We start from the raw sequence: 26,808 nt of genomic DNA, 5'->3' as shown, positions 1-26,808 counted from the left end.
ACTCCCACCTCTTTTCCTCCAGTTACAGTCACAAACGTCCTTTGACTCTCACCATTACCATTCTTGCTGACACCCTTGACACCGCATCATGGCCTCGGCGAACCAGTGCAGCACGTCTGGCAGCGCCATGCGCCAACATGCCGGCGGCTACCTGCCGATCGAGAACTACGGCATCATCGGCAACATGCACACCTGTGCTCTTGTCGGCATGGACGGCAGCATCGACTTTATGTGCTGGCCCGACTTTGACTCGCCGTCTGTCTTTGGCCGCCTGCTCGACAAGAACAAGGGCGGCCACTTTAGCGTGTCGCCGCCGCTGGACCTGGTCTGCACGACCAAGCAGCAGTACCTGCCGTCGTCCAACATTCTGCTGACGCGCTACATCCACGAGGAGGGCGTGGTGGACCTGGTGGACTTTTTTCCGCGGCCCAAAGAGACGGCCGTCGTGTCCCGGGCGCCGGGCCAGGGGGGCGTGCGGGCAGCGCGGTCGGTGCAGGAGGAGCTGAAGAAGTGGCTGGTGCGGCGGGTGGAGTGCATCCGGGGACGGATGGAACTGGGTAGGTCGTCAACCGAACGAGACGAGTTAGACGAGTTAGACGAGTTGGACGAGCCAGACGAGGAGCAGGGCGCTGACTACCAGAAATCGAACTCTTCCCCGCGTTCGACTATGCGCGGGCGCCCCACAAGACGACCATCGAGCAGACCACCGCCGGCCCCGACAAGCCCAGCAAGACGGCGACCTTCCACTCCGCCGACGTCCAGCTGCAGCTGGACGTGGTCGTCGAGTCCGGCGAGCCGACCGACCCGTCGGCGGCCGACATCAACAACAACATCACAAACACCAGCCCGACAGCAACCGCCAAGAGCCCGCCCGTCGTCACCTTCCACGAGCAGGACCGCCCTGGCATGCTCGGCGCCGGCGTCGTGGCGCGCGTCGTGCTCGAGGAGGGCCAGTCCGTGTCGCTCGTGCTGCGCAGCGACATGCCCAACCACATCTCGCCGCACATCACGTCCACGCTCCTCGACTCCCAGCAGCACGACACGCAGCGCTTCTGGTACAACTGGATCAGCAAGAGCAAGTTCAAGGGCAAGTGGCGCGAGGTGGTCGACCGCAGCCTCATGATCCTCAAGCTGCTGACCTACGAGCCCACGGGCGCCATCATCGCGTCGCCGACGTTCTCGATCCCCGAAAACATTGGCGGCACGCGCAACTGGGACTACCGCTACTCGTGGGTGCGCGACGCGAGCTTCACCATCTACATCCTGCTGCGGCTCGGCTTCAAGGCCGAGGCCGACGCCTACATGGAGTTTATCAACGAGCGCATCCTGACGTCGCGCAACCCGGACGGCGGCCTGCCCATCATGTTTACCATCCGCGGCGAGACGGACATTCCCGAGATTGAGCTCGACCACCTGGAGGGCTACAAGGGCAGCCGGCCCGTCCGCGTCGGCAATGCGGCCGCGTTCCACCTGCAGTTTGACATTTACGGCGAGCTGCTCGACGCCATCTACCTCAACAACAAGTACGGCAAGCCGGCGACGTGGGACCAGTGGGTGTCGGTGCGCCAGCTGCTGGACTATGCGCTCACGATCCGCCACGACCCGGACATGTCCATCTGGGAGGTCCGCAACAACAAGCAGCACTTTACCTACTCGCAGGTCATGCTGTGGGTCGCCTTTGACCGCGGCCTGCGCCTGGCCGAGAAGCGCAACCTGCCGTGCCCGAACCGCGCCGCGTGGCTCGCGGCGCGCGACGCCCTGTACGAGGAGATTATGGACAAGGGCTACAACACGGAGCTCAAGTCGTTTGTCCAGAGCTACGAGAACAACACGGCCCTCGACTCGTCCATCCTGATTGCGCCGCTCGTCTTCTTCATCTCGCCCTGCGACCCGCGCTTCCTCAACACGCTCGACCGCATCCTGCTGCCGCCCGACCGCGGCGGCCTCACCAGCACCGGCCTGGTGAGCCGCTACGACACGACGCTGTCGGACGACGGCGTCGGCGGGCGCGAGGGCGCCTTCAGCATGTGCACGTTCTGGCTCGTCGAGGCCATGTGCCGCGCCAGCGTGTACGAGAGCCGCTACCTGGCGGGCGCCGTCAACCTGTTTGAGAACATGCTGAGCTTTGGCAACCACGTCAACATGTTTTCCGAGGAGATCTCGCCGAGCGGCGAGCAGCTGGGCAACACGCCGCAGGCGTTTAGCCACCTGGCCCTGATCAGCGCGGCCTTTAACCTGGACCGCGTGACGGAGTCCAAGGCGAGCGACGACAAGCTGTAGGCGACGAGTCGATGGAAGGTATGAACAGCATAAGCAGCCAAAGAAAAGCGTCTAGAAGTTGAAACCATAAAAGAGACAAACAGTCAAGAAACATACGAGTTGATAACAGTTGAATCAATATATTGCCTTTTGTACCTGCCTCAACGCCGCGCTAGAAAATAATTACAAATGCCACAACAGACAGTGGCCACAAAAATCTTCAGAAACCAGAGAACCTCTCTCAAACAGCTGCCGTCCGAGCTCTGGACGGACGCAGTCGCTTAGCCTATAAGCCGACTGCCTCTTTTCCAGTCGCGATGGCCGTCCCGGCCGTCCCGGTCTGCCCTGTCTGCCCTGTCTCCATGACCACATCCTTTGCGTCTGCAGCCGCCTTGGCCTCCGTCGCGTCGGTCCCGTTGTTGGCGCCCTGCTGGACGCCAAACTCCAGCTCCATCTCCTCGTCAATCGACCGGTCGCCCAGTGAGCTGAGGCCCGAACTAGGGCTTCGTGATGTCCGCCGCCGGTGTTTTGCGTCGTCGCCATCGTCACCGTCGTCCATCTCCTCGTCTTCGTCGTCGTCTGCCACGGGTGTCGGCGGCCGCGGCTGCTGCCGCGCCTCGATGCGCTTTTCGCGCCACGCTGTGATGCTCGGGCAGTCGCCGCCTTCCACAATAATACCGTCGCCGCCGGGCGTCGGGCCAGCAGCAGCAGCAGCAGCAGCATCTCCGTTTGGATCCACAGCGGCGTGGTGCTCCCCGCCGCCGCCGCCGCCGCCGCCGCCGCCCACGTTGCCCCGTCCCAGTACGGTGCTGCTGTACTTGGAGTCCTCGCCCGTCTTGCTGTGCTTCTTCTTGAGCATCATCAGGTAGTCTGTGTTTTCGTCGTCGTCGCCGTCCAGCGCCACGCGCCGAATCTCGCGGTGGCGCGGCCCGGACACAAACCAGTCGACAAACTCGTCGACGCCGCGCGGGTCGTCGTTGGAGACGCTCTGGCCGCCCGCCAGCGCGCCGCAGTCCTCGAGCGCGAGCCGCACGTCGACGAGCGAGGGCACGAGCCCCGTCAGCTCCGTGCTGTTGTGGGCCGTGTGGTGCGCCGTGGACTCGCAGAGCAGCGTCAAGTAGCGGGCGGCGAGGTCCGTGAGGGCGTCGACGACGGACGGGCGGGCGGCATGGTAGCCCTGCGCGCGGAGGATCTGGAGCACGCAGGGGCGCAGCAGGCTGTGGAAGAAGGGGAGTTGGTGTGTCATGGCCAAGGTCGCTGTCGTTTGTGAGGTGGGATTTGCGTGTTTCTCTCGAGATGGATCTCGTCGTGTGTCGTCTTGTGTCGTCTTGTGTCGTCTTGTGTCGTCCACCGCCGTCACCAGAATGCGCCGCCGCCCATCACGCAGAGGAACAACGTCGTCGGATCGCGTGCACCAGCGTTACGAGAGACGCAAGAAGCGAGGAGAGCGCGGCGTTTGTCGTGAACGGTGGCGGTTGAAGATGGAAAGTCAAGTTTGGTGAGAGTTGCAGCAGAAAGTGCCTAACAGTAACGGAAAGAGCCCCGAAAGCGAGCACGCAGGCGACCCACTTATTATGGGACCCACTTCTACCTGTAGTTTTTACGTGTAGCGCACTAAGAACCGCGAAAGCACCTGACGAGCAGCACTGTAACGCCGCTATTGCCTCTTCAGCCGAAACGAACATCTTTGCTTCGTCTCCTGCTCAGCATCATCACGAAAGCCACCGACGACAGCGACGAGCCTACGCACGGCCGACGTACCGACGACTACGACACTGCACCAATAGGCATTTCATTCGACTGGGAGCCGCGTCGGATGGCGGGCCCTCGCGACGGCCGCTAGCCTCTCGTCTTCAGGCTTCTCTTTATCTTCAGCCTCTTTTCGTTTGCCACTCTGCCACGCCGTGACGCCTCTTTCTACATCGATACGCACGCCTCCCGGCACGAGGAGCACTCTTCTGTCAGAGTAGTATATACACCAAAACGCAGCCACCATGGCATCTCCACCACCACCCGCGAAACAGTCGCGGCCCGTCACGCTCAAACTGCGGATGCCCAGCGCAACCTCTTCCATCGCGGCCAACCCGGTCGTCGCGACGCCCTCGGCCATGTCACCGCCGCCAGCGACGCCTGGTGGCGGTGGCATGCGGATTGTGCTGAAACGCTCACAACCGCCGACCCCAGCCGTCCACACCGACGGGCCGCCCCCCTCGGCCGGCGCCCCTTTTGCAGCTACGGCCACGCCGACCACGTCCACAACCACCCCGGGCATCGCCGCCCCCCCGACGCCCAGCACAGCCGCGACGCCCACGACGCCCGCGACGGTGACGACGCAAAAGGGCCGCATCTCGAAGCCGTCGGCCAAGAAGCGCGCACACGACTTTGACGAGAGCGACGACGAGGGCCGGCCGGTGGCGGCGGCGGCCAAGCCGGCGCGCCGGGCGTTGCCGAACGGCAGCAGCAGCAGCCAGAGTGGCGGCGGGGCGCAGGCGCAGGCGCACCCGCCGAAGCGGCCCAAGCTGATTCTGAAAAAGTCGACGCTGGGGCGAACGGCGAGCATCGTGCTCAAGCCGGTGGCCAAGGAGGCGCCGCCGCACAGCAAAGGCGAGGGCTACGACTCGGAGGAGGAGGACCGCGAGATGGACCCGCTGATCGAGGAGGAGTTTGTGCTGCGCATGCTGCCCGGCGAGCAGTGCGACTACCTGCGGCGCATGGTGGAGGAGCGCAAGATTGGCGTGCCGGCCAAGGACGGCGGCGCCGAGTTCGACATGAAGTGGCTGCCGGGGGCGGAGCGGCGGGCGCTCGTGACGGTGCAGCGCAAGCACTTTGTGGGCGTGCTGGTGGACCTGCCGACCATTACGGAGGGCATGAAGACGTGGGACAAGCGCAACTTTATGAAGAGCGCCGACATCTGCCAGATGCTGCTGGTGTATGCGCCCGTGGCGGGCGAGGCGGAGGCTAAGAGCGCGCCGCTGCCGGCCATGGTCGGCAAGGACTACCGGTGGCCGCACGGCCTGACGCCGCCGATGCACGACTGCATCCACCGGCGCTTCCGGAAGCGCCTGTCCAAAAAGGAAATCAAGGACAAGGAGGCCGAGCTGCAGCGGCTGCTGAACGAGGACCGGCTGGCCGCCGAGACCAAGTGGGAGCTGTTTGACGACGGGCGGACGGCCGACGAGGACGAAGACGACGGCGAGGAGGAGGAGGACGTCGAGATGGAGATGGGCGAGGAGGATGCCGAGGGCGAGGACGACGCGTACGGCGAGGCCGACGAGGACTACTTTGGCCGGCGGCAGCAAGGGCAAGGCGGCCCGGACGGCGAGGCGGACGCCGACGGCGAGATTGACGAGGCCGAGCTCATGGCCGAGTTTCTGGAGGAGGACGATGACGACAAGACGGCCGTTGCGGATGTTGGCGCTGGCGCCGCGGATGGCAGTGCAGCAGGACAACCACAACATGCGGCTGTGGCCGCCGCGGCAGCCCAAGGCGACGCAGCCACACCGGACGGGGCTGGCGGTGACGGTGACGGTGACGGGGACGGAGACGGGGACGGGGACGCAGACGCAGACGACGACGATGAGGACGACGACGACGACGACGACCTCGACGAGGACGAGCAGGCACGGGCCGAGCAGGCCAAGGGCGTGCGCGAGGACATCAACGACCTCAAGAAGAGCCTGGCCACGCTCGAGGCACAGCTGGCGGCTACGACCAACGCGCTGCTGCGGAAGCGCATCGAGGGGACGCGCAAGCGTGTCTTGTCGGAGCTGCGGCTCAAGCAGGCGTCCATTGGCGAGATTGACGAGGAAGAGTAGTGAGCCGTCGTTGGTTTGTGTCAGTTCGTGTCATCCCTCGTGGTTGTGTTTGTATTGCAAGGCCCGGCGTTTATTGCATGCTTGTCTGGACGTAACGGCCCGGCGTTTACTGCATGATTTTGTCAGGACGTGTCAGTAAATGAGCGGCGTTTGGGAGCTTGGTGCACCGTCTTTGGAGTTTTTATCTGCTTTTGTGCCGGGCACACGTTGTAAATGGATCAATTTCATACATCAGATCATCACTTGCAGGCACTGTATGTATCCATCGTCTACAACTCGAGTGCACAACTCGGTGTATTTGTACAAAGCTACCTGTCTAGCCCAGCGTGCGACATAAACCACAAACACAATGTATACATATTCACGGAGCAAAATAAAGAGCTCAAATAAACAGGAGAAACGACTGCAAAATCCCAAAACGCCAAAATGCTCAAGCTCGCTCGCCGCCGCTCGGTTTGTCTTGCCCTTTTTTGTCTTGTTCCATTCGTGTCAAGCTCTTGTCCTCCCTCATGTCCACCCTCATGTCCACCTCCATCGGCACTTAGAAAAACCGCCACCAGAGGAAAAACAGGACAAAGAAGCCCAGCCCCGCAAAGGGCCCGTACTGCTTCAGCATCAGCTCCCAGTTGATGCGCACGGCGGCGCGGCGGTACTTTTTGCTGTCGTCGCGCAGGCGGCTGCTCAGCTCGCCCATGCGCTCGAGCGAGTCGCCGCGGTACAGCAGGTCCTCGATGTTCTTGGTCATGACCTGCGTGACGTCGCGCAGCTCGTCGTTGAGCTTGTCGAGGTTCTGGGCGGCGCGGGCGTCGCCGTACGTCTGCTTGGTGCGCTGGATGAACGTGTCAAACTCCATAAACGCATAGGGCCGCAGCGTCGGGCTGGTGCGCTGGGCGACGGGGTACGTGCTGGCAAACTCGCGGGCGATGTCGGCGAGGTAGGTGAAGGCGAGCTTGCGGGGGTAGGCGCGGTCGCAGACGCACAGGTACACGACGTCGTCGGCGATGGTGTAGTGGATGGCAAAGGGGTGCGCCGAGACCTCGATGGAGGCCTGGGGCTCGGCGTTGCGGTTGAGGCGGCGCAGGATCAGCTTGACCTGCGACTTGACTTCGGCGAGGGCCGCGGAGGCCGTGTTGTTGCTCTCGTCGTCGACGGACGCGCAGAGCATGAGCCCGTCGAGGCGGGCGATCTGTGTCGAGTGGATCATGGCGATGTGTGGAGGAGGAGAGTCGGAAGGGGGGGGGGGGGGGGGACGGAGGCAAAAGGGCGAAAAAAAAGGAAAAAAGAAAAAATATATCGACAAGAAACCCGACAAGTGGGCAGCAACAATCGGGATGGCAAAGGCTGTCGTCGGAGTCGATCCAGGTGACGTGTCTTGGACGACGGCGTCTGCCTAGGTGGTGTTGGAAACTGTGGCGAGTGCGAGCCGCAGGTTACAGGGAGTGTGGTGTGTGGGTAGACGTCTGCGTTGATGTGACGTTCAACTGTTTTCGTTGGCGATGCCTCCTTTCCTCCTTTTTCGGCCGTCGTTGCTTCCTTTTTTAAAAGTTTTGTCTTGCAAGGCAGGGCAAGAGCACGGCTGCCCCTTTCGATCGCTGGCGTGGAGATTGGCAGGGTGTCCTAAACGGGCCAGCTCTCCACTTTTCTCCACGAGGCTAGCCAATCAGGGCGTTCGGTGCGTTAGGTGACATGTAAAGCAGCTCGAGTGAAGAGTTCGACCCAGTCGACATATCAAACCACAAATGAAGCGATGAGAAAATAAAAGAAAGGACGCACTCTATATTTTCCGGATTTTATGCATGCAACTTCTTAGGATTAGAAGTGCGGTACTTGGGTACATTGCAGATGCGGGCACACGTGACCCAGTTTAGACTGCTGGCTGGGCTATATAAACCAGACTAAGACGGCTTCTACTTGCCTTCGGGCATTTGGTCAATTTGAAACGATGTACGTTTGTTCTCCACAGCTCCCGAGTTCGATTCGCGGCTAGCGCAACAATTTACTGACAATTCATTGCAGACAGAGAAGATTAGCATGGCCCCTGCACTAAGGATGACACGCTATACAAAGAGAAGCTACCAATTTTTTTTGCCTGCGCTTTGCGCCTGTAGTGTTCAGTGGCCCCGCCAACACCAGCACTGCGTCAGCCTTGTCTTAGCTTCAACAGCTCCCATCTCTCGATGCAGCAAACACAAACATCGCAACATTGTCAATTCACTTCTCTGCACATTCACCACAGCGATAGTCCGTTCTCTCCTTGTGCATTCGTCATTATATTTTTTGTTCTTGAGTGTATTCTTCGTGACGTCTACGCACTACCGGCTCATGCATAGTGATCTCCATCTTGACGCTGTTCATCGCATCATTGCATCGTCGTCGTGGCCATGGCCTATTGAGGCCAAGCACCGCTACACACCGCCTGCTTTGGCGTCTTTGTTGACGCACAAGCTGCAACGTCCTCGCTATGGACTACTCATCGCCGCTGTCCTCGCCGCCGGCATCCAGTATCATCTGCGGCTACGAGAGCGACAGAGACGCCGTTGAAGACGCCAATCGTGAACACAAGATTGACCGCCCTCCCCCTATTGATCCCGACGAAGCGTCGTCTGAGGTAGATTTCGTCTTGACATCACCACGAGCGGATGCGTCTCCAGGGGCCGAGATCGTCGTGCAGGTCGACGGAGAACACGATGGGCCAATTGGTGAACCTGTTCATGATTCGATCGATGTGGCTGCCAACGAGCCAGACGACGCGACCATTGCTACAGAAGAGATCCACTCGTCACCGCCGTACACGGCCAACGCGTTTGCTGTCGTAAAGGCACTATCTCCAGTGCCGAAAGCGAAGCGGGTGCAGGAGAGGGGAAGCAAACAGAGACACGGGAAGGCAGAGCCAGACGACCAAGAAGAGACGGAGGAAGCTCCCGTCCAGCGAAGCCGGGCAAGGTCAAAGAGCGAGGCCAAGACGCCCGCCAGGACGCCGAGAAAGGCGGCGAGCAAGCAGTCCACAGTTGTGGCTGAAGAGAACAGCACCAAGACGGGGGACCAAGACACGCAACAGCCTGCAGCTACCGAACCAGACGTGCCCGCGGTCACGACAACACGTTCGGGCCGGCGTGTCGTCCAAAAGCACTATGGCGACGAGCCGTCGCCGCCGTCGGCCAAGGTGACGACCAGGACACGGACACTTGCCAAAGCCAAAGACGAGACGGCCAAGACCGGCAAGGCCTCCCCCTCGACATCGGCCTCCACCGCTGTGATGCGTCGCCGCAAACAGGCAGCTGCTCGTTGGCAGACAGACTTTGTGCTCGCCAACACGCGCTCGCCACTCACCCAGTTTGATTTGCGGACACTGCTGTGCCAGCCAGCGGCATGGGACGCGCTCGACGCGGACGAGAAGCGGGGGGTGCTGGCGCGTCTTCCGCCGGGCGCCGTTGTTCTGGATCGAGACACACCGGAGCTGGCCCGCCCCGACGTGGCCGCTCTGAAAAACGACAACAATTTCCGGCACGACTGTGCGCGGTACCGGTCGGACCTGGCGGCCGGGTTCTACGACAAGCAGTGGCTGGAGGAGGCGTTTGAGGCACACGCGATGCGGTCCACGGGATTGTTTGATGCGTATGTGCTCGACGCGTTTGAGAGCAGCTGGGGTGTCACGGTGCCGGACGAGCTGAGGCCGGAGGCGCACAGGGCAAAGAAGGTGGACGAGAGCGCAAATGTCGTGCCCAGCACGTCGCTCAAACGAAGCCGGCGGGCGCCGGCACAGCCAGTCAAAACCGAAACGACTGCTGAGACAAACACGTCCAACAATAGTCCAAACCGGCAGAAGCAGCCTAGCGTGGACACGCCAATGGACAGTGTGGAAGATGCCTCTGCTGTGCCCGCCAAACGCAAGGTTTCCGTCGACATCGACAGCGCTGATGCCACCGAAGCCGTCGACGTTCCCATGCGGAGCCGGAAACGGATGACGCCGAGCATGGGCACTGGAGTCGCGGCTGCGTCGCAGGGCCCGAAGGATGACGATCCAGTGGAGGATAGCATCGAAGTGGGTGAATGATACCAATACGCGAGCAGGGAGGCAATGGGAGGTGCAATTATGTTCTTTATTTACAACAAGATAACGACAGAGTAATGAACCGATACGACGACATGACATTCGAGCTACACTCTACACTATTCCCGTCCCCTTCCTACGTCGATGCCGACTTGGGAGCGGCCGCGGCCGTCGTGCCCAGCCGCTTGGCAAACTTGATCTCCTTGTTGGCCACGTCAAAGACGGCGACGAGCTGCTGCATAAACGTGTCCCCCAAGATGTACGGCAGCTCGCTGCGCGCGCCCACGCCCGACAGGCACAGGTTCTCGCCCACGCCCGCGCCGGGCGGCGGCGGCAGGATCATGCTCTTGGGGTCGGTCCAGATGGTCTTGTCGCCAATCTGGACGCCGAGGCTGGGCGGCGTGGCGTCGCAGCGCACGATCCAGGCGCCCTGGTCCGGGTCGAACTGGGCGCGCGGCGTGTAGAGCTGGTTGATGGCGAGGGCGACGTCGTACGAGAAGAGGTTAAGCGTGGTGCCGCTGTCGACGATGATGGGCACGTCGCGCAGCGGCTGCTGGTCCATGGTGAGGGTGCTCCGCCGCAGGAGGCTGCTGTTGTACTGGAGCGACTCGATGCTGATGGTGTAGTACATGTAGCGCGCCTGCAGGCTGGCGCTGCCGCTGGCGCTGACGCTGCGCATCACCGTCTTGACAATGGGCGTGGCGACCCAGCCGAGCGCCGGGTCGACGGCGATGTGCGCGGGCGCCCCGCCAAAGGCCAGGAACGACTGCTGCGGGTCGCGCGACAGCGCCAGGCTGAACTGCGTCACGTTGTTGCTGCTGCTGCTCGCCATCGTCGCCACCAGCGGGCTGTACTCGACGGGCGTGCGCAGCTGGTCCGCCAGGTCGCCCGCGCGCGACGTGCTCACGGCGCCCGGCAGCGCGTTCGTCAGGCCCGGCAGCCCCAGCCCCAGCAGCCCGCTCGAGATGCCGTCGCCGTCCCAGAAGCCGCGCGTGCCCAGCCCAATCGTCTGGTTGCGCGTCGTCAGCCCGGCCACCGTCAGGTCCGCGTAGCCCAGCACGCCCTGCATAAACGGCCCGTTGGCCGACCCGTACGCCACGCTCAGGTGCTGGTTGGCAATCGCGCCGCCCGGGAAGTCGCCCTGGAACTCGGGGCCAAACCGGCACGCCGCCACCAGCGTCGGCTCGTGGTACTGCGGGTCGATGCACGAGAACCCCTGCCGCACAAACCACGTGTCGCTGCTGCCCGTGTCGACGACGAGCGACAGGTTGTTGGTGCCCGCGACCACGCTGGTGAGGTACTCGATGTCGTGGTTGGCCGAGGGGGCGAGGCCGCTGCTGATGGCGGCGGGGGGCGTGGACGAGCTGGAGCTGGTGGATGTGGATGTGGATGTGCCGTTTGTCGCGTTCGACCCGTTCGACCCGCTAGGACTGCCTCCGGCCGCGACTGCCTCGTGCCATGTCGCGTGCAGTGGCCAGACCGCCCGATCGGGGTTGTGCCATGGCCGTGGCCGGGCGCGCCTTCCCTGTGCGCCCGGGATATGGCGCACGAGCGGTAGCGTGTGTTCGGCAAGAGCGACCGCCGGTGCACGGGACACCAGCACGTGGTTTCCGCTGCGGTGGTGGCTGCCATAGTGGAGCGTCTCTGACGAGGCCGATGAAGCCGATGAAGCCGATGAAGCAGGTGCGCCGGCAGCGACGCTGGCCGCAGCCAAGCTGCCGAGCAGGACGCTGAGGACGGCCATGACAGTGCGACGACGAGAAGATAGGGGCGAAAGGAAGACGAGACGACGGGCAAACCCAGCTGCCTGGAACTGCTTCTATTCCTGACGTTGGAAAAGCCAACAAAGACACCGGGTAAAAGGAAGGGATGAGAGGCCGAAAGGAAGGAGGGCGAGATCACGGCTTTATCAAAGACGACGAGACAAAATAGGGAAAGATGGAAGGGGAAGGGGGCTCAGAAGCCAAGAAAGGAAGAATGAGGGGAGAGGGGACAAAGTGATGGAAAGATAGAAACGATATATTGGAGTGGTTGTAGTAGATTGTGCAATGGGACAAGGACACTGGATCAGGAGACGAACGCGGAACGGAGCAAGCCAGACTCGCTGCGATGGGAGAGGCAGATATCACGAGCGGTGATATATCCCGAGAGTAGTAAGGGGATCGATTCCAGGCTCGAAGATAAAGAGAACTATTGAGGTCGCGACAGTGAACCGCGGTGATGAGTCAAAAATCAATGATCAAAAAGACAAGAGGAGGGTAAGCTTGCGAATCATGACGACAAAAAAAGGCACACACTGTTCCCTGCGCAGAACTGCCAAAATGGCAAGAAAGTCATATTACTTCAACGCCCGAGCGTTGACAAAGCTCGTCACCACTCTGGCCATGTAGAGCCAAGGCGTCTTTCTGCTTCTCCATGTCGAATCGGCCATGGGACTGTCGTGTGCCGCGCTGGCCAAGAGCGGCAATTTGGACAAAATAGAGAAGAAAAAGAAAAAAAAAAAAAAAAAAAAAAAAAAAAAAAAAACAAAAAAAATACTGATCGGGGCCCAAAACAACGGAGGATGGCGATCGACGCGCTCTGCCGGCAATGTTGGAGAGAGTGGGAGGGCATGATATATATTGATTGGAGCTATAGGGCAATATACGATAGTGGGAGTCGTATGCCATGATTCGGAACGAAGAAGACAGAAATAGGGAAAAGAAGAAACAGGCGGGAAACGTATTCTGTGATTGGTCCGCTGGAGACAATGAAATATATTGGAAACGGCAAGTAGAAGGAAAATAAACAACTGCATGGGAGCTGCGATGGAAGAGCAATGCAGCTACAGCGACATTGAGGGAGTTGAAGGTGACAATAAACTGTAAAACGGTAAAACTGTAAAACCGCAAACTGCAAAACCGCAAAACTGCCAAAACAGAAAGATGTAAAGTGGTGACATGACCTTACTGCTGCCGTGATGATAATAGCCAAAGTATTTGAACAATAGACGAAAGTTAAAACTACTTGGCATATTCCGAATAGAGAAAGTAAAGTAGAAGCAAACACCGGTGCTGTTAAACCGTAGAGAATATATTTTCTTGGGAAATCGTACAATGTATTCTTCAGGACGGCTTTCCGATTTTCATTTTATGTTGTTTTCTCGAGATATATTTTGTAAAATAAAATACGGAATAATACCACAAGTTGACTGCTCGCAGACGAAAAATAACCGCAAGTTTAGATAACTCATACAATACACATCAACCACGACCCAAGGGTCTTGAATACTACAGATGAACCTGTCAAAACATCCAACAGACGTCCAGTAACCGATGCAAGCAACGCAATGATCGAGATACAATCGCATGGTAAGGGGGTAAATAGTCGGCAAAATGACATCACGTGACAGCACTCAGAATTTTGGCCATCGCCCGACCCCGACACTCACAAGGCTGCAACTGCCTATTCTGTCGTAGGCCACCATTCAAGTAACTCATAATCGTCAATTCCTTCATCCTGTCACGTCCTGCGCATTCGAAAAGTCATACAACAACGTTCATTTCACAAGCTCGTCCCAAATCCCATTCTCGCCGCACACGCAGATGGCCACGCCACGCGCGCACGCGCACTCGCGGTCGTCGTACAGCGTGCTCCTCCTGCAGAAGCTGCTCAGCCTGCGCGATGGCGTGAGTCCGCTGACGCTGGTGCTCGACACCGTGCGCGAGTCCGGCGTGCCGCTCGTCGAGGAGATGATGCTGCGGGCCAAGACGGGCGCGGCGGCCAAGACGGACAAGACGGCCATTGTCTACGTCGCCAGCCACCTGGCGCCGCGCCGCCGGTCCCCGCACGTCGACGTGTTTGTCGAGCGCCGCGGGCAGCCGCTTGACGTCTTTCGCGAGGCGATTCTGGCCGCGGTGTCCGCGGTGTCGGCCGCCGGGCCCAAAAAGGTGCTCGTTGTCGTCGACTCGCTGTGCCACATCGCCCGCCAGGACCCGCTGCGTGCCGCCGCCTTTGTGTCGAGCCTGGTGTCGCCGGCGGCGTCTGTCGTCGGGCTGTACCACACCGACGGCGTCGGCGCGTCGTCGACGATGAGCGGCCCATCGCCGCTGCACCGCGGCAAGCCACACCCCTTCCGCATCCTGTGCCACCTGGCGACGGCCGTGCTGCGCGTCCGGCCGCTGCACGAAGAGGTTGCGCGCAAACGCGCCCGCGACCGCGCCGAGGAAGTGCCGCGCTTTGGCTGGGCCGAGGGCGAGGGCTGGCCGTACGGATACAGCGATGCGGCGCTGCGGTACGGCACGCGCCGCGACTTGGTTGGCGGTACGCCCGAGGCGCTGGATCGGCGCGGGCTGCTGGTCACGATGGAGCTGCGGCGGCGCAGCGGGCGCGCCGTTGTTGAGCAGTACGTGGTTGTCCTGGGCACGGAGAAGACGGCGGCCGCCCCGGCAACACGGCCGGCATCTGCGACGGCCCCGAGGTCCACACCTGCCCCTGCCCCTGCCCAGATTGCCTTTCCCTGGCAGCCTGGTGCCGTACCGTGCGCCAACATCACCGTCATGGCAGACCATCCGTTGTTTGCGGCCGCACGCGACCCAAGGGAGGACGACAGGCAGGACGATGTTCGTGGCGACGAGGACGCGCCGACATCCACGTTCAACCTGGGCCTGACCGACAAGCAGCGCCGTGACCGTGAGGGGATTGTCCTGCCCTACTTTGATGCCCAGACCGACATTGGCGCTGGTGAGGGCGGCCGCATCCTGTACGACATGGGCCGCGAGGACGACTTTGACGACGAAGAGGATGAGATATGACATGCATGCTCACCGTGTAGGATAGATGGCAAACAGACGCAAGAGATACCCAACTAAAATACGCTACGCACATTTTGAGATGATTGAAAACAAAGTTGTGCAAATGCCTGATTGTAGAAAACCCTTTACATTGTTTCCACATGGGAGCGCTCACGACAGGTAGTATATATGCAAAAATGGAACAGACCAGACGCCGATGCCCACCAACCCGGCCCGCAAATGAACGCAGTATGATGCCACCCTAACCCAACAACTTGAGCCCGTTCTTGGTCTTCTTGGGCTTGTGCACGCCCGACGACACGGGGCCCAGGGCCGGCTCGTACCCGGACGCCTTGGACTTCTTGCCAAAGCCACCACTGCCGCTGTTGTTCTTGCCGGAGGCCCCTGCGGCACCACCTCCCAGAGGCGTGCTCGTGCCGCTGTTGGTGGCGCCCGTGCTGGCCACGTCGCCCGGCGTGCTGTGTCCGCCGCCGCCGGTCTTGTTCTTGTTGTTGCGGTTCTTGCCAAGGCGTTTCTTGTCGCCGCCGCCGTGGCCCGTCGTCTCGTCCTTGAACGGCGTTACTTTGATGTCGGTCGTGCTCTTGCGCACCACCACCGGGTGGCTGCCAATGTACTTGCCGTTCATCTCCTTGGCCGCCTGGAAAAAGTCGTCCGCGTCGCTGAAGCTCACAAACCCGTACCCCCGCGACTTCTTGGTCCACTTGTCCCGCTTCACCAGCGCCTTCTGCACCGACCGCCACCGCGAAAACGCCTTGAGCAGCGTGTCGTCCGTCACCTCGCCCGCCAGGTTGCCCACAAACAGCCGCAGGTGGCTGGGGTCCCACTCGAGCAGCGAGTCGTCCGTCCACGTCTTGCCGCCGCCCGACCGGTACACCGTGCTCTGCTTCTTGTCTTTGTCCTTGGCGCTGCTGCCGCCGTCGCCGCCGTCGGCGTCGCCCGACGCGTCATCCCCAACGGCAGCGTCTGCTGGAACCGGCATGCCGTCCGGCCCGTACGTCACGGCCGCTGCCCCAGCGGCCGCTGCTGTCGGGCCGTAGCTGGGGCCGTAGGCAGGCCCGTAGCTGGGTCCGTAACTGGGGCCATAGCTGGGTCCGTACGACGTTGTAGCACCCGTCGCATTGGTGTTGGCATTGGCGTACCCACCCTGCCAGTTGTTGTTCTGTCGGTAGCCCCCGCCGCGACCAGCCCCAGCACCAGCACCAGTACCAGCACCATAGGTCTGCTGTGGTTGCTGCGGGCCATGGGCAGGGAACGGGTTCTGGATCGGAGGCGGTGCCGTGGGGCCGTACGATTGTGGGCCAATGCCCGCACCGGCCGGTGGTGCTTGTGGTCCGTACTGCGTTGGGCCGTACTGGGGCCCATAGCTCGTCGCCGGAGGTGCACTGGGGCCATAGCTCGGTCCTTGCGGTTGCCTCTGGGGGTAGGAGTAGGCGTTGTTGCTGTTGTTGCTGTTGTTGCTGTTGCTGTAATTGTTGTAGCTGCGGCCGGCATCGGTGCCTACGGGGGCATACGTCCGCGAGTACCCCAGCTTGGGCCCTGCGGCCTCTGCTGCTGGTGTGCCATAGGATGTGGCTGGCGGTGCGCTCGGCCCGTAAGTCGTGGTCGGGGTGGAGGAGCTCGGCGCCGGGCTGACAGACGACGGAGGTGGCCGTGCAGGGAGCGACGGGTGCGGCGAGTTGACGCCTGGAGGGCCCGAGAAGGCCATGATGAATTTCGATTGCAAAACACCAAAAAGGAGAAAGGAGGAGAAAAGGACAGAGAGAGAGGTTGGCGACGTGTCTTGTGCAAGCTGGGCACAAACGTACCTGTAAGCCAAACAAGCCTTTGGATCGTAGATGACGATGATATGGAGAACGTCTGTCGTGTGTCGCGGATTCGGCTGTCGATGGAAGCCTGATGATGCAGCCTAATGCGATGGCGATGTTTTCTTTGCGCTGTCTTTTCTGCCCTCGTCAATGACATTGGGCGCGGCGCATGTTGGTGGCGGTGAGAATAGCACGTGATATAACACAAGTCTCTGACTAAGCCTAGTTGACACAGTGCATTATACAGTATAGTAACGTTCACACCGTGTCCTCCTTGCTATGCACACACTGTTATGACAGCTCAAGCTCAGCTCCCTCAGGTCCTCACTGTCAAGCTCTGACGTAGGTCACAGCCCCGCCATGCCCCAACTGCTACCCTCTGGCGTCTCATGGCAGGCATTGGAAACAAATTCAGTTGGAAACGTTGGAGAGTGCTGAAGAAACGCTGCAACTCCGGGGAGAAACGAGAAAACAGCCCATTTTCCACCTTTCCGCGACGAACTGAGCATGGAGTACAAAGCAACGCCCAGCAGCCGCCTCCTCCGTACAGTTCCTCCTCCACAGCGTGTTTCCGTCGGATGTGCCTTGTCATTAGAGTATGAAGCCTGTCAATTTTACATTTTGCATCGGACGTCACTTACAAACATCGTATAAGGTTTGTCGCGCAGGCCCTTCCAAATTCGAACAGACGCCGATCCAACGGGGAAAGAGGGCGCGCCCCAATTGGTGGTGCTTCTTTGCTCGCTCTTTCTCTGTCGTGGGCGTGGGGGTTGTTGGTTGGGCCGGTTCTTCAATTTGTTTGGGGGAGTTTGGGGCTGTTGGCGGGTCGCTCTTGCCTCCTGCGACCCTTGTCCCATTGTGCCAAGATGATGGGATGGAAGCAAAGTCGCGCTACGGTGCCGCTCTGCCCCTCTCGCGGTCGTAGTTGCTACGCAGTAGATGCTTTTTTTATTTTTATTTTTTATTTTTTTTTATTCCACCGCAAACACACCGGTATATTTCGCCGTGGGATGTTCTCGTCCTTAGATTCACCAGCTCAACTGGCTCCAGGCTGGAGGCAAAGCCTCCGGTTCTCGCTGGGAAGAAAAGAGGCAATGAAAAACAGAAAATGCCTCCAACTGTGATTAGTCGAGGCACGCACATGGAAGGAACGACGGAGCCCTCTGCGATGCCCTCTGTTTCACTGTCGGCCAAAATGGCTTGGCCGGGGATGCCAGTTCCGTACGCCTGGCTGCGCACCTGTTACAGGATGGTCCCGTCGGATATGTATGTATCGTATCTTGTGCCTGGCAGGACGATGCAACAGGCAACAGGGTGCAAAAATGCAAAAACAAACCATGCTCGTTATGCTGTGGCTGCTGACACGGGGCTCCGTCTCGTTGCCTCATTCCCCTTTCGCCCCATTCGTTCCTTCTGTTTCTCTTGCGTTCTCCTCTCACTCCTTCATCTCTGGGGCGGCTTGCCACGACGGTGTCCTATATACGGTCCTTGCACCTGCCTGCTTCGGCCTGAGAATGCTGCTCGGACGGAAAGGACGACCCAATCGCCGTCTCCCAACACGACAAATCGGAAATAGAGGTTTCCCGGCCAGCAAGTAAGATAGTAATGTCTCTGCTGTAGCTCGCGTATCTGGTAGCAAAAAATGGCTCTACTCCATATGGATACTGCTCACCCTCCTCTAGCTCGGGTGTCCGGGTCGATTCTGCCCTCAGTAAGCCCCACCTTCAATTACCCGCCTATGGCTATTTTCCCGTGTTCTTTTCCGACCGTTAACGGACCAAGAGCACCTCTTCGCCTTCCTTGTTGTTGGGACGTGTTTTTTGTGCTCTTGCCTCGTTCCTGGTCCTGAGCATCGGATGCATTGTCGTTGGCTTTCTTTTTGGCAGCCAACGGATTCTGGGCTGTGGCAGGCCCATCGCTCTTGCTTTCTTTCGTCTCATCGTGTGCCTTGGGTCTTGCCTGCTTTGGCTGTGCACTTGCAGACCAAAGCGTCGAGAGATGGCAAATTCCTAGTTTGGGAATTGCCAGTATTAATGCATTATTACTGCTTGCTAATCGTGGTCCTTCCTCGGCGGCGTCGGCTGCCAGCCTGGTGTGCCTGCCCATCTTGGACCTCGCGGCGACTGTGGGTGTCTCCAGCAAGGCCTGCGAAATGCTGCAAGGCCCCGACTAGCGTCTCGTCTCCGGCCCCTGCTGGACCTGTTAATTACGTCTCCCAGGAAGCCAGCTTTCATAGCCTATTGACTCTTCTTCCTCTTGCCATGCGAAGTCTTGTCTATCTGCTACTGGTGTTGGCGGAAACCGTTCTGCGATGAGGGGTGGCTCCTGCCGTGTGTCGCACGTAACCGCTTCGTTTTGCTCCTGCCGCCGACTCTCGTTGCTTCTTTCCCTGTGTTTCTGTGCGCGTTGCTCCTGCCTCTTGCGCAGCGAACCGTGGGCTGCAACCGAACGCACCTTCTCCGTGTCTGTGTGTTTTTATGACTGTATGTCGTATGAGCGTGTGTCGTCGCTTCTTTGTGTAAGATCTGTTTGGTCTAGAGCTTGTCTCGTAGCCCCGCGCCTGCCTTGTCAGTCACTCGCCTCTACGCTCTACGCCAAACCAGTGAAGCAAGCAGTCGCATTATTTTATTTTATTCGCTTTAATTTTCTGACTCTCTCCTTCCTTCCGCTTTCCTTTCCTCCCTTTGTCTTTCGTCCCTTCTCTTCCTCCCTCTCTCCTTTTTTCTTGTCTCTTCTCTCCTTTACGTCTCCAAACTACCATCACCATCCACGTCGAATCGACATTCCCACTCAACAGCTTCGCACCCTTTATCCTCATCTCCATCCACAGTCTACTGCTCAACAGATACAGCCATGTCTGGTCCTGTGTAAGTGCATCTCTTCAGCCCCCCCCCCCCCCCCCCCCCCTGCTGCAGCTTGTCCTGTGCCTCATCGGGGCCATTCGCTGCCCCAATTGCCCCATTGCACCCTTCTGGGATGCGATGCTATTGTCATTGCCGTCAACTTGTTGATTTCCTGTTGCCGAATTTCCAATTGCTTCTCGTGTCGGTGACTTTGTCACTTCGGTGCTCGACGTCGAAACGCCCTGCTGTTGGAAAATTTACCCCACCCCCGCACCAGTCGTCTGCGATCATGGCCCAAGAGGAGACGGGATGCGCCACGGCAAAGAAAATAGTAATCGCGGGCCAGTGAGGGAAATACAAAGGCAAAGAAATACCGGCGGACGGAACCCGGGAGGTCTCTCAAAAAACGCGCCCCAGAGGCAACCCAACGGGTGTCGTTGCGCCTTTCTGGACCCTTGCTGTGCTTCGCTGTGCGCGCACTTTTGCTTCACGTCCGCTTTTCACAAATTAATGGCCGGCTGAAACGTTTTCTTTGTCCCTGTCACAGAACCCGCCTGGCGATGCTCGGCGGGGCCCTTCAGACCACCTCCTTCACTGCATCCTCCTCCTCAACTTCCACCTTGTCCACGCCTGCACGGGGCAGCGCTGCCCAGAATCAGAACCATGAACAGAAGAATGCTAACAGCAATGCCAGTGCTGATCTCGGCCTCATCGGCCTGGCCGTCATGTGAGTTGTCATCCCCCCCCCAACTCTCTTTATTAGTTCCGCGGATCGCCGGAGAAATCGTCTCGGAGCTCCCCCGGCCGTCTTGCCAAAGGCGTGGCTGACCATTGTCGCAAAACAGGGGCCAGAACCTGATTCTGAACATGGCCGACCATGGCTTTACCATCTGCGCTTTCAACCGTACCGTGTCCAAGGTTGACCGCTTCCTGGCCAACGAGGCCAAGGGCAAGTCCATTGTCGGTGCCCACTCCACCGAGGAGTTCGTCTCCAAACTCAAGAAGCCCCGCCGTGTCATGCTCCTCGTCCAGGCCGGCAAGGCTGTCGACGACTGGATTGAGACCCTCATTCCTCTGCTGGAGCGCGGTGATATCATCATCGATGGCGGCAACTCACACTTCCCCGACTCCAACCGGAGAACCCAGTACCTGGCGTCCAAGGGCTTCCGCTTCGTCGGCTCCGGTGTCTCCGGTGGCGAGGAGGGTGCCCGCTACGGCCCTTCCATGATGCCCGGTGGCCAGGAGGATGCTTGGCCCTACATCAAGGACATCTTCCAGAGCATCGCCGCCAAGAGCGACAACGAGCCCTGCTGCGACTGGGTCGGTGACGAGGGTGCCGGCCACTACGTCAAGATGGTCCACAACGGTATCGAGTACGGTGACATGCAGCTCATCTCGGAGGCCTACGACATCATGAAGCGCGGCCTGGGCCTCTCCAGCAAGGAGATTGGCGACGTCTTCGCCAAGTGGAACAAGGGCGTCTTGGACTCGTTCCTCATTGAGATTACGCGCGACATCATGTACTACAACGACGACGACGGCACTGCTCTGGTCGAGAAGATCCTCGACAAGGCCGGCCAGAAGGGCACCGGCAAGTGGACCGCCATCAACGCCCTCGACCTCGGCATGCCCGTCACCCTGATTGCCGAGGCTGTGCTGTCGCGCTGCCTGTCTGCCATCAAGGACGAGCGTGTCACCGCCTCCAAGAAGCTCGAGTTCGTGGGCCGCGCCAACAAGTTCGAGGGCAACAAGGAGCAGTTCCTTGAGGACCTCGAGCAGGCTCTGTACGCCTCCAAGATCATCTCCTACGCCCAGGGTTTCATGCTGATGCAGGAGGTAAGCCGCATTGTGTTCCCTTCCCCCCTTTGCTCTACCGAGTCCTTGCATTTTGCCTGACATGCCATACTCACCATCCGTCTCTGTCTCTAGGCCGCCAAGGAGTACAAGTGGAAGCTGAACAAGCCGTCCATTGCCCTGATGTGGCGTGGTGGCTGCATTATCCGCTCCGTCTTCCTCAAGGACATCACTGCCGCCTACCGCAAGGACCCCGATCTGCAGAACCTGCTCTTCGACGACTTCTTCAACAAGGCCATCCACAAGGCCCAGCCGGGCTGGCGCGACGTTGTTGCCAAGTCGGCCCTGCTCGGCATCCCGACCCCGGCTTTCAGCACCGCCCTGTCGTGGTTCGACGGCTACCGCACCAAGGATCTGCCTGCCAACCTGCTGCAGGCCCAGCGCGACTACTTCGGTGCCCACACCTTCCGCATCAAGCCCGAGGACGCGTCTGATAAGTACCCCAATGGCCAGGACATCCACGTCAACTGGACCGGCCGCGGTGGCAATGTCTCTGCCTCGACGTACCAGGCATAAGCGAACAAGTGTCAGAAGTAGAAAGGGAGACCGCGAGATTGTTGGGTTTCGTGCATTTTCGTGCATTTTCGTGCATGCCGTGCATTTTAGGATAGACTGCAAGACCTGCGGAAAACAGAAAACAAAAAATGGAGCACGGACAATGAGGAAACACTAGAAATGACCACCGGGTCGCGCGCAGCAGTGTAGGTGTTCAGTCCTACCAAAAGGACTGAGCCGCCGAGTCAAAGGACTGGGCTGGTGTATTGTTGTCCTTTGTCCTTTGTTGGTGCATTTGCTTACCACCGCTCAAACAAAATGTGCGACGATGTTAATTAAGAAGACATGTGTAACTGTTATGCAAATTTGTTGTCTGGAAGCATTTGACTGTGAGTGAATAGTTCCCACATGCCTTTTGCCGGTGATTATGGTTCATAATGCCAGGGTGGTATTGTATTTCAATAGCAGCAACGTATTTTGACGATGCGCGAATATCTTGACAATCCTGACCAAATTACAATCCCAGCCAAATTCCAGATTGCAGCCTTCCTTGTCCCAAAAGAGGCGGGTCCCGCCTTTGCCGTTACCCGCCTTCAAACCCGCTCGTGACCAGAACGCAGTGTCTCCCGAGTAAAGCTGATTACTGTCTGCTGAACAGGCGTAAAAAAAATCATACAGAGTAAAATAGTAAAGAAGGGGGGCAAAAAGAACAAAAAAACGACGTAAAAGTAGTCTATGCTAGAACTCCTTTGTTCGCCAGTCCCTGACCGACGCAAAACACGAAAAAAGTAAAAAAAGAAGAAGAAAATGGCCGTTGGCATGAGAATAGTTGAATAAAACAGTAAGACATAGTGAAGAAGAAATAAAAGGGAATAAAGAAAGCAGCACAAGAGTAGAAAGGGAGTAGGGGGAAAGGGGAAAGAGAAAAGGGGGAAAGGGATAGAAGCAGAATTAGGCCCCATCGGAAACCTCGCCTTCGGACGTCCGGCGGGCCCGCTTGGCCGGCGGCGGCGAGCTGCTCTTGTACTCGCCCTCTTCGATGCCCTCGCTGTGTCGGTCGTCACGGTCCCGGTCACGGTCACGATAGAGGCGGTGGTCGTCCGGCTCGACGCTCTTGCGCTTCCGGCTGCTGGCCGGGTCGCCGTTGGGGGCAAGACGGCCAGCGAGCCCGTTGGCGTTGGCGTTGGCGTTGGCGTTGGCATTGGCATTGGCGTTGGCATTGGCGTTGGCATTGGCACTGCCGTAGTGACTCGGATGGTGGTCCAAGTCGTTGGCGGCGGCCTTGAGGGCCGCATCCGAGTCGCCCCGGCCGCGGGTCTGCTGCGGCTGCGGCTGCGGCTGCGGCTGCGGCTGCCGCTGGTCCAGCTCGAGGGGCGTCACGTCGCGGCTTGCCGTCGGCTGGTGGCTGTGACCGCTGTTGCTGTTGCTGTGCCCATTGCTGTGGCTATTGCTGTGGCTGTTTCCATTGCTGTTGTGGTCCAGCGACCGGCTGTTGAGCTGGGCCAGTTCCTGTGGACGGCGCGTGGCCTCCAGCTGGAAGACGGGCGAGCCCTGGGCGACGACGCGGCCGCTGGCCTGCTGCTTCTTGAGCGGGTTGTCGGTGTAAAAGGCGACCATGGCGTGGGTGGCGCGCGTGATGCGCGTCTCGTCGGCGCGCAGGTGCTGCCACCAGGGCCGGCCTTGGACGTCGTCGACGGTCGCGCCGGTGGCGATGCTGGCGAAGAAGATGGAGGCCGAGGCCAGGTCGCTGGCGTCGAGGGCGAGCGGCAGCGTGGTGAGGGCGGAGTCGTTGAGGAACGTCCAGGCGGCCTCGCGCACCGGCTTGGTGCCGAGCTGGCCGAGCTTGCGCAGCTGGGACCAGAGCTGGTCGTAGGGGTTGGCGACGACGAGATCAAACGTCAGGGTCTCGAGCATGAGCTCCTCGTAGGTCAGGATGACGTCGCGCCAGCGCCAGTACTCCTTGCTCTGCTCGTCGACAACCAAGTCCATGTTCTTTTGCGCGACCTTGGCGACGGCCACGATGATGTTCTTCGTCTTGAAGCAGTTCTCTTCGGTCTTGTTGGCCAAAAACATGGCCGTAGCAGCGATTTTCTACAGTCTGGGCGTTAGACGCTGTCGGCAACACAGCAAACAAAGCAAGAGAGCATGCTTGCGAGGGTGGCGACTTACATAGTGGTGGATGCCGCCGCGCTCTTCGACCATGCTGGTGCGCATGTAGAAGCGGTGGAAGAAGATGGCCGCCACATACAACGTCATCTGCGGCAGCGGGTGCGGCCGCACGGCGATGCCCGACTGGTAGATGAAGTTGACGCCTTTCGACCGGCGCTCCCGCTCCTCGGCGGGCGACAGCCCGTGCAATATGCTCGGCGTGCTCAGCAGCTCGTTGTCGGAGAAGAACCATTGGCTGGCAAATGGCGGCTGGTTGCGATTGCTGTCGTGTGCCGCGTTGCGGGCTGGCGATGCTGTCGGCAGCCGTGGTTGTGATGTCACGGACCCGTTGTGCTGGGGCAGCACTCCATCTCGCCGCGGGGAGGCGCTTCGTCGTGACAATGGTCGGCGATGTGGAGGCGAGTTTCTGGAGGAGTGTGTGGGCGGCGACGGGACCGCAGGCGGCACATCGCGCCGGCGCGATGAGGAGGGCGACTGGGACAGAGACTGGCGGTCCAAGGCCGATGTGCCTATAGATGTGGACGCAGTGGGTACGGCCGGCGGTATTGACGGCGCTGCCGAAGCGGGCGGAGCGCCGGATTTTGATGGTTGTGGAATGTGTGGCGGCTGATAGGCTTCGCGGGACGCCCGAAACCGATCGAGGCTGGCCATGGCGATGTAAAGAGGTGGTGGGGGTGTCGAGACTGGGCTGGAGAGGGGGTGGGAGGTGGGTGACGATGCCGTCGAGGCGAGACGCAGCCACTGCGCAGATGGCGCGAGATGAGTGATGTGAGACGATGGATGGTGATGTATGGCTTTTGAGTCGATGTAGATGTAACGATGCTATCTTGTCAACTGAAGTGGGCCGTTCGCCGTGGGTGGGTGGGTTTGACTGCTGCAATAGTCGGTCTGGCGTTTGCAGTCCGTCTCGGCACACGTCGTCGTTGGTGGGTGGGTTAAAGATGCAGAAAAGAAAGAAAATGGCGAGAAACAAAAACGTCAAAAATGCCGTCACTGACTGACTTGGAAAGCGCACGCAGCCAAAATCGGGGTCCAGAGCACAGTACGGGGCAAAACTGTGGCTGGTGGAAAGTACACGTGATACATGTGGCGCAAGCTGGCTTGCGGCGCGTTGGGCTGGTCGTGCACGGACCAGGTTCAGCCGCGTGAGGGAAGGAACGTCGTCCCTTTTGCGAACCAACGAAACGACCGACGCCTTTTTTGGTCCTATTCTTTTCGACTGCGTGGATGTCCGTTTTCGTTGCGCCAACCAACAGCCACCGCCCTCTCTGCGACTCTCCTTGTTCCAGACGGTCTTCCTTTGTGTCCTTGTTTCTGTTGGAATTGCTTTGGCGCATTTGTTTCTGTGTTCCCGGCGCACCGTCTGAACAGGGAGGCTGCGATTTTCGGTTGAGAGAGTCGACGAGAAGCAACAAGAAAGTCAAGAAGACGGGTTGCGAGAGAGGAGGATCCAAGTCGCGCAAAGTCTTGCCGCCATTCTTCGAGCTGGTTTGCCGGGTCGCTTCACTCGTACGCCTTTTCCACCGTCCTCGGCCGGTTGACACGGTTTGCGCGTGCAATCACGGCCATTTCTCCTCCTTACGACCTCGACGATCATCAACGACAACCTTTTTGACGACCACCGGATCCGACCAGACTGAGTCGGTTTCGCCTGCCATCTTGTTCTCTGTCTCCTTTCGCTGCACATCTCGTGCGACCGGACTGCGGACTCGACACGCGAGCGGCAGCGACGTTGCGCATCCCGAGGCTCTCTCCCTCGCGCAACATACAACATATCTCTCGCACTGTATCTTCAAACTCCCGCCTCTCCATCTCCTCATCCTGCCGTCTGCCGCCATGTTCTTCCTCCACAACCTCGAGCGGCGCGTGACGCTGCACCCGTCCTACTTTGGCCGCAACATGCACGAGCTGGTGACGACCAAGCTGCTCAAGGACGTCGAGGGCACATGCGCCGGCAACTACTACATAATATCCATCATGGACACGTTTGACATTTCGGCGGGCAAGATTCTGCCGGGCAACGGCCTGGCCGAGTTCACCGTCGGCTACCGCGCCGTGGTGTGGCGGCCCTTCAAGGGCGAGACGGTCGATGCCGTCGTCTACTCGGTCAACCCGCACGGTTTCTTTGCACAAGCAGGGCCGCTACGTCTGTTTGTGTCGTCTCATGTATGTTGCATGTGTGCATGTGTGCGGTGGTGGCTATTTATTGTTTTATTGTACCACTGCACGTGTTCAGCGTTAACATACGCCAGATGATCCCTAGCCAGATCAAGTACGACCCAAACGCGACGCCACCCCAGTTCACCGACAACGAGGACTACCGGATCGAGCCCGGGACGCACATCCGGGTCAAGATTATGGGCACGCGCAGCGAGGTCGGCGAGATGTGGGCGATTGGCACGATAAACGAGGACTACCTTGGGTATGTGATTTGCACGTGCACGTGCACGAGCGCCGGCACACAAACAAATGCTTTTGTTTTGGCCCGACGTGATTTTGTGACCTTGTGTATATGGCTTTCTTTGTTTCCGCTTTTGTTTCCCTTTGCTGACACCGTATTCCCCACAGCCCGCTGGGACCATGAGAGTGAGCGTGTGCTGTCCGCGTTGCAGCGACGGCACGGCGACTCTGGAAAGTAATTGGGTCGCGCCTCGGTCGATGCCACGATACGCGATACGGCATCATATTCAGATGCACGGCCGTTGTTGTGTGTTGTATGCAAAG

At 59.5% G+C, this 26,808-nt stretch overlaps 11 protein-coding genes across 11 annotated transcripts; 6 read left to right on the top strand and 5 right to left on the bottom strand.

Annotated features, from left to right (window-relative positions):
• Positions 1–88: 88 nt before the first annotated feature.
• SPBR_03437 (uncharacterized protein) lies at positions 89–2,280 on the top strand (the record flags this gene model as incomplete). The annotated part of the gene is made up of 2 exons (XM_040761728.1): positions 89–557; positions 641–2,280. The coding sequence occupies 2 exons, from the start codon at positions 89–91 to the stop codon at positions 2,278–2,280; spliced, it is 2,109 nt and encodes a 702-aa protein (XP_040623132.1).
• Positions 2,281–2,545: 265 nt separating this feature from the next.
• SPBR_09250 (bromodomain associated protein) lies at positions 2,546–3,505 on the bottom strand (the record flags this gene model as incomplete). Its single annotated transcript, XM_040767376.1, has 1 exon — positions 2,546–3,505. The coding sequence occupies one exon, from the start codon at positions 3,503–3,505 to the stop codon at positions 2,546–2,548; it is 960 nt and encodes a 319-aa protein (XP_040623131.1).
• A 748-nt stretch (positions 3,506–4,253) lies between these two features.
• SPBR_03456 (transcription initiation factor tfiid subunit) lies at positions 4,254–6,074 on the top strand (the record flags this gene model as incomplete). The annotated part of the gene is made up of 1 exon (XM_040761747.1): positions 4,254–6,074. The coding sequence occupies one exon, from the start codon at positions 4,254–4,256 to the stop codon at positions 6,072–6,074; it is 1,821 nt and encodes a 606-aa protein (XP_040623130.1).
• Positions 6,075–6,615: 541 nt separating this feature from the next.
• SPBR_03536 (vesicle transport protein SEC22) lies at positions 6,616–7,278 on the bottom strand (the record flags this gene model as incomplete). The annotated part of the gene is made up of 1 exon (XM_040761827.1): positions 6,616–7,278. The coding sequence occupies one exon, from the start codon at positions 7,276–7,278 to the stop codon at positions 6,616–6,618; it is 663 nt and encodes a 220-aa protein (XP_040623129.1).
• A 1,257-nt stretch (positions 7,279–8,535) lies between these two features.
• Positions 8,536–10,128, top strand: SPBR_03475 (uncharacterized protein; the record flags this gene model as incomplete). Its single annotated transcript, XM_040761766.1, has 1 exon — positions 8,536–10,128. The coding sequence occupies one exon, from the start codon at positions 8,536–8,538 to the stop codon at positions 10,126–10,128; it is 1,593 nt and encodes a 530-aa protein (XP_040623128.1).
• A 133-nt stretch (positions 10,129–10,261) lies between these two features.
• Positions 10,262–11,869, bottom strand: SPBR_03472 (uncharacterized protein; the record flags this gene model as incomplete). Its single annotated transcript, XM_040761763.1, has 1 exon — positions 10,262–11,869. The coding sequence occupies one exon, from the start codon at positions 11,867–11,869 to the stop codon at positions 10,262–10,264; it is 1,608 nt and encodes a 535-aa protein (XP_040623127.1).
• A 1,840-nt stretch (positions 11,870–13,709) lies between these two features.
• Positions 13,710–14,918, top strand: SPBR_03507 (killer toxin sensitivity protein; the record flags this gene model as incomplete). The annotated part of the gene is made up of 1 exon (XM_040761798.1): positions 13,710–14,918. One exon carries the CDS (start codon positions 13,710–13,712, stop codon positions 14,916–14,918), a length of 1,209 nt encoding a protein of 402 aa, XP_040623126.1.
• A 241-nt stretch (positions 14,919–15,159) lies between these two features.
• On the bottom strand, positions 15,160–16,623 carry SPBR_03478 (rnp domain containing protein; the record flags this gene model as incomplete). The annotated part of the gene is made up of 1 exon (XM_040761769.1): positions 15,160–16,623. One exon carries the CDS (start codon positions 16,621–16,623, stop codon positions 15,160–15,162), a length of 1,464 nt encoding a protein of 487 aa, XP_040623125.1.
• A 3,503-nt stretch (positions 16,624–20,126) lies between these two features.
• SPBR_03457 (6-phosphogluconate dehydrogenase) lies at positions 20,127–21,936 on the top strand (the record flags this gene model as incomplete). Its single annotated transcript, XM_040761748.1, has 3 exons — positions 20,127–20,293; positions 20,412–21,402; positions 21,496–21,936. The coding sequence occupies 3 exons, from the start codon at positions 20,127–20,129 to the stop codon at positions 21,934–21,936; spliced, it is 1,599 nt and encodes a 532-aa protein (XP_040623124.1).
• A 930-nt stretch (positions 21,937–22,866) lies between these two features.
• On the bottom strand, positions 22,867–24,735 carry SPBR_03452 (uncharacterized protein; the record flags this gene model as incomplete). Its single annotated transcript, XM_040761743.1, has 2 exons — positions 22,867–24,006; positions 24,085–24,735. The coding sequence occupies 2 exons, from the start codon at positions 24,733–24,735 to the stop codon at positions 22,867–22,869; spliced, it is 1,791 nt and encodes a 596-aa protein (XP_040623123.1).
• Positions 24,736–25,920: 1,185 nt separating this feature from the next.
• Positions 25,921–26,668, top strand: SPBR_03532 (DNA-directed RNA polymerase II subunit RPB7; the record flags this gene model as incomplete). The annotated part of the gene is made up of 3 exons (XM_040761823.1): positions 25,921–26,250; positions 26,337–26,506; positions 26,653–26,668. The coding sequence occupies 3 exons, from the start codon at positions 25,921–25,923 to the stop codon at positions 26,666–26,668; spliced, it is 516 nt and encodes a 171-aa protein (XP_040623122.1).
• Between the last annotated feature and the right edge of the window lie 140 nt (positions 26,669–26,808).

This window comes from Sporothrix brasiliensis (assembly GCF_000820605.1).
Source record: "Sporothrix brasiliensis 5110 chromosome Unknown Cont13, whole genome shotgun sequence".
Classification (NCBI taxonomy): domain Eukaryota; kingdom Fungi; phylum Ascomycota; class Sordariomycetes; order Ophiostomatales; family Ophiostomataceae; genus Sporothrix; species Sporothrix brasiliensis.
The sequence above is the reverse complement of the archived record's forward strand: the minus strand, read 5'-3'. Positions and strand labels throughout refer to the sequence as shown.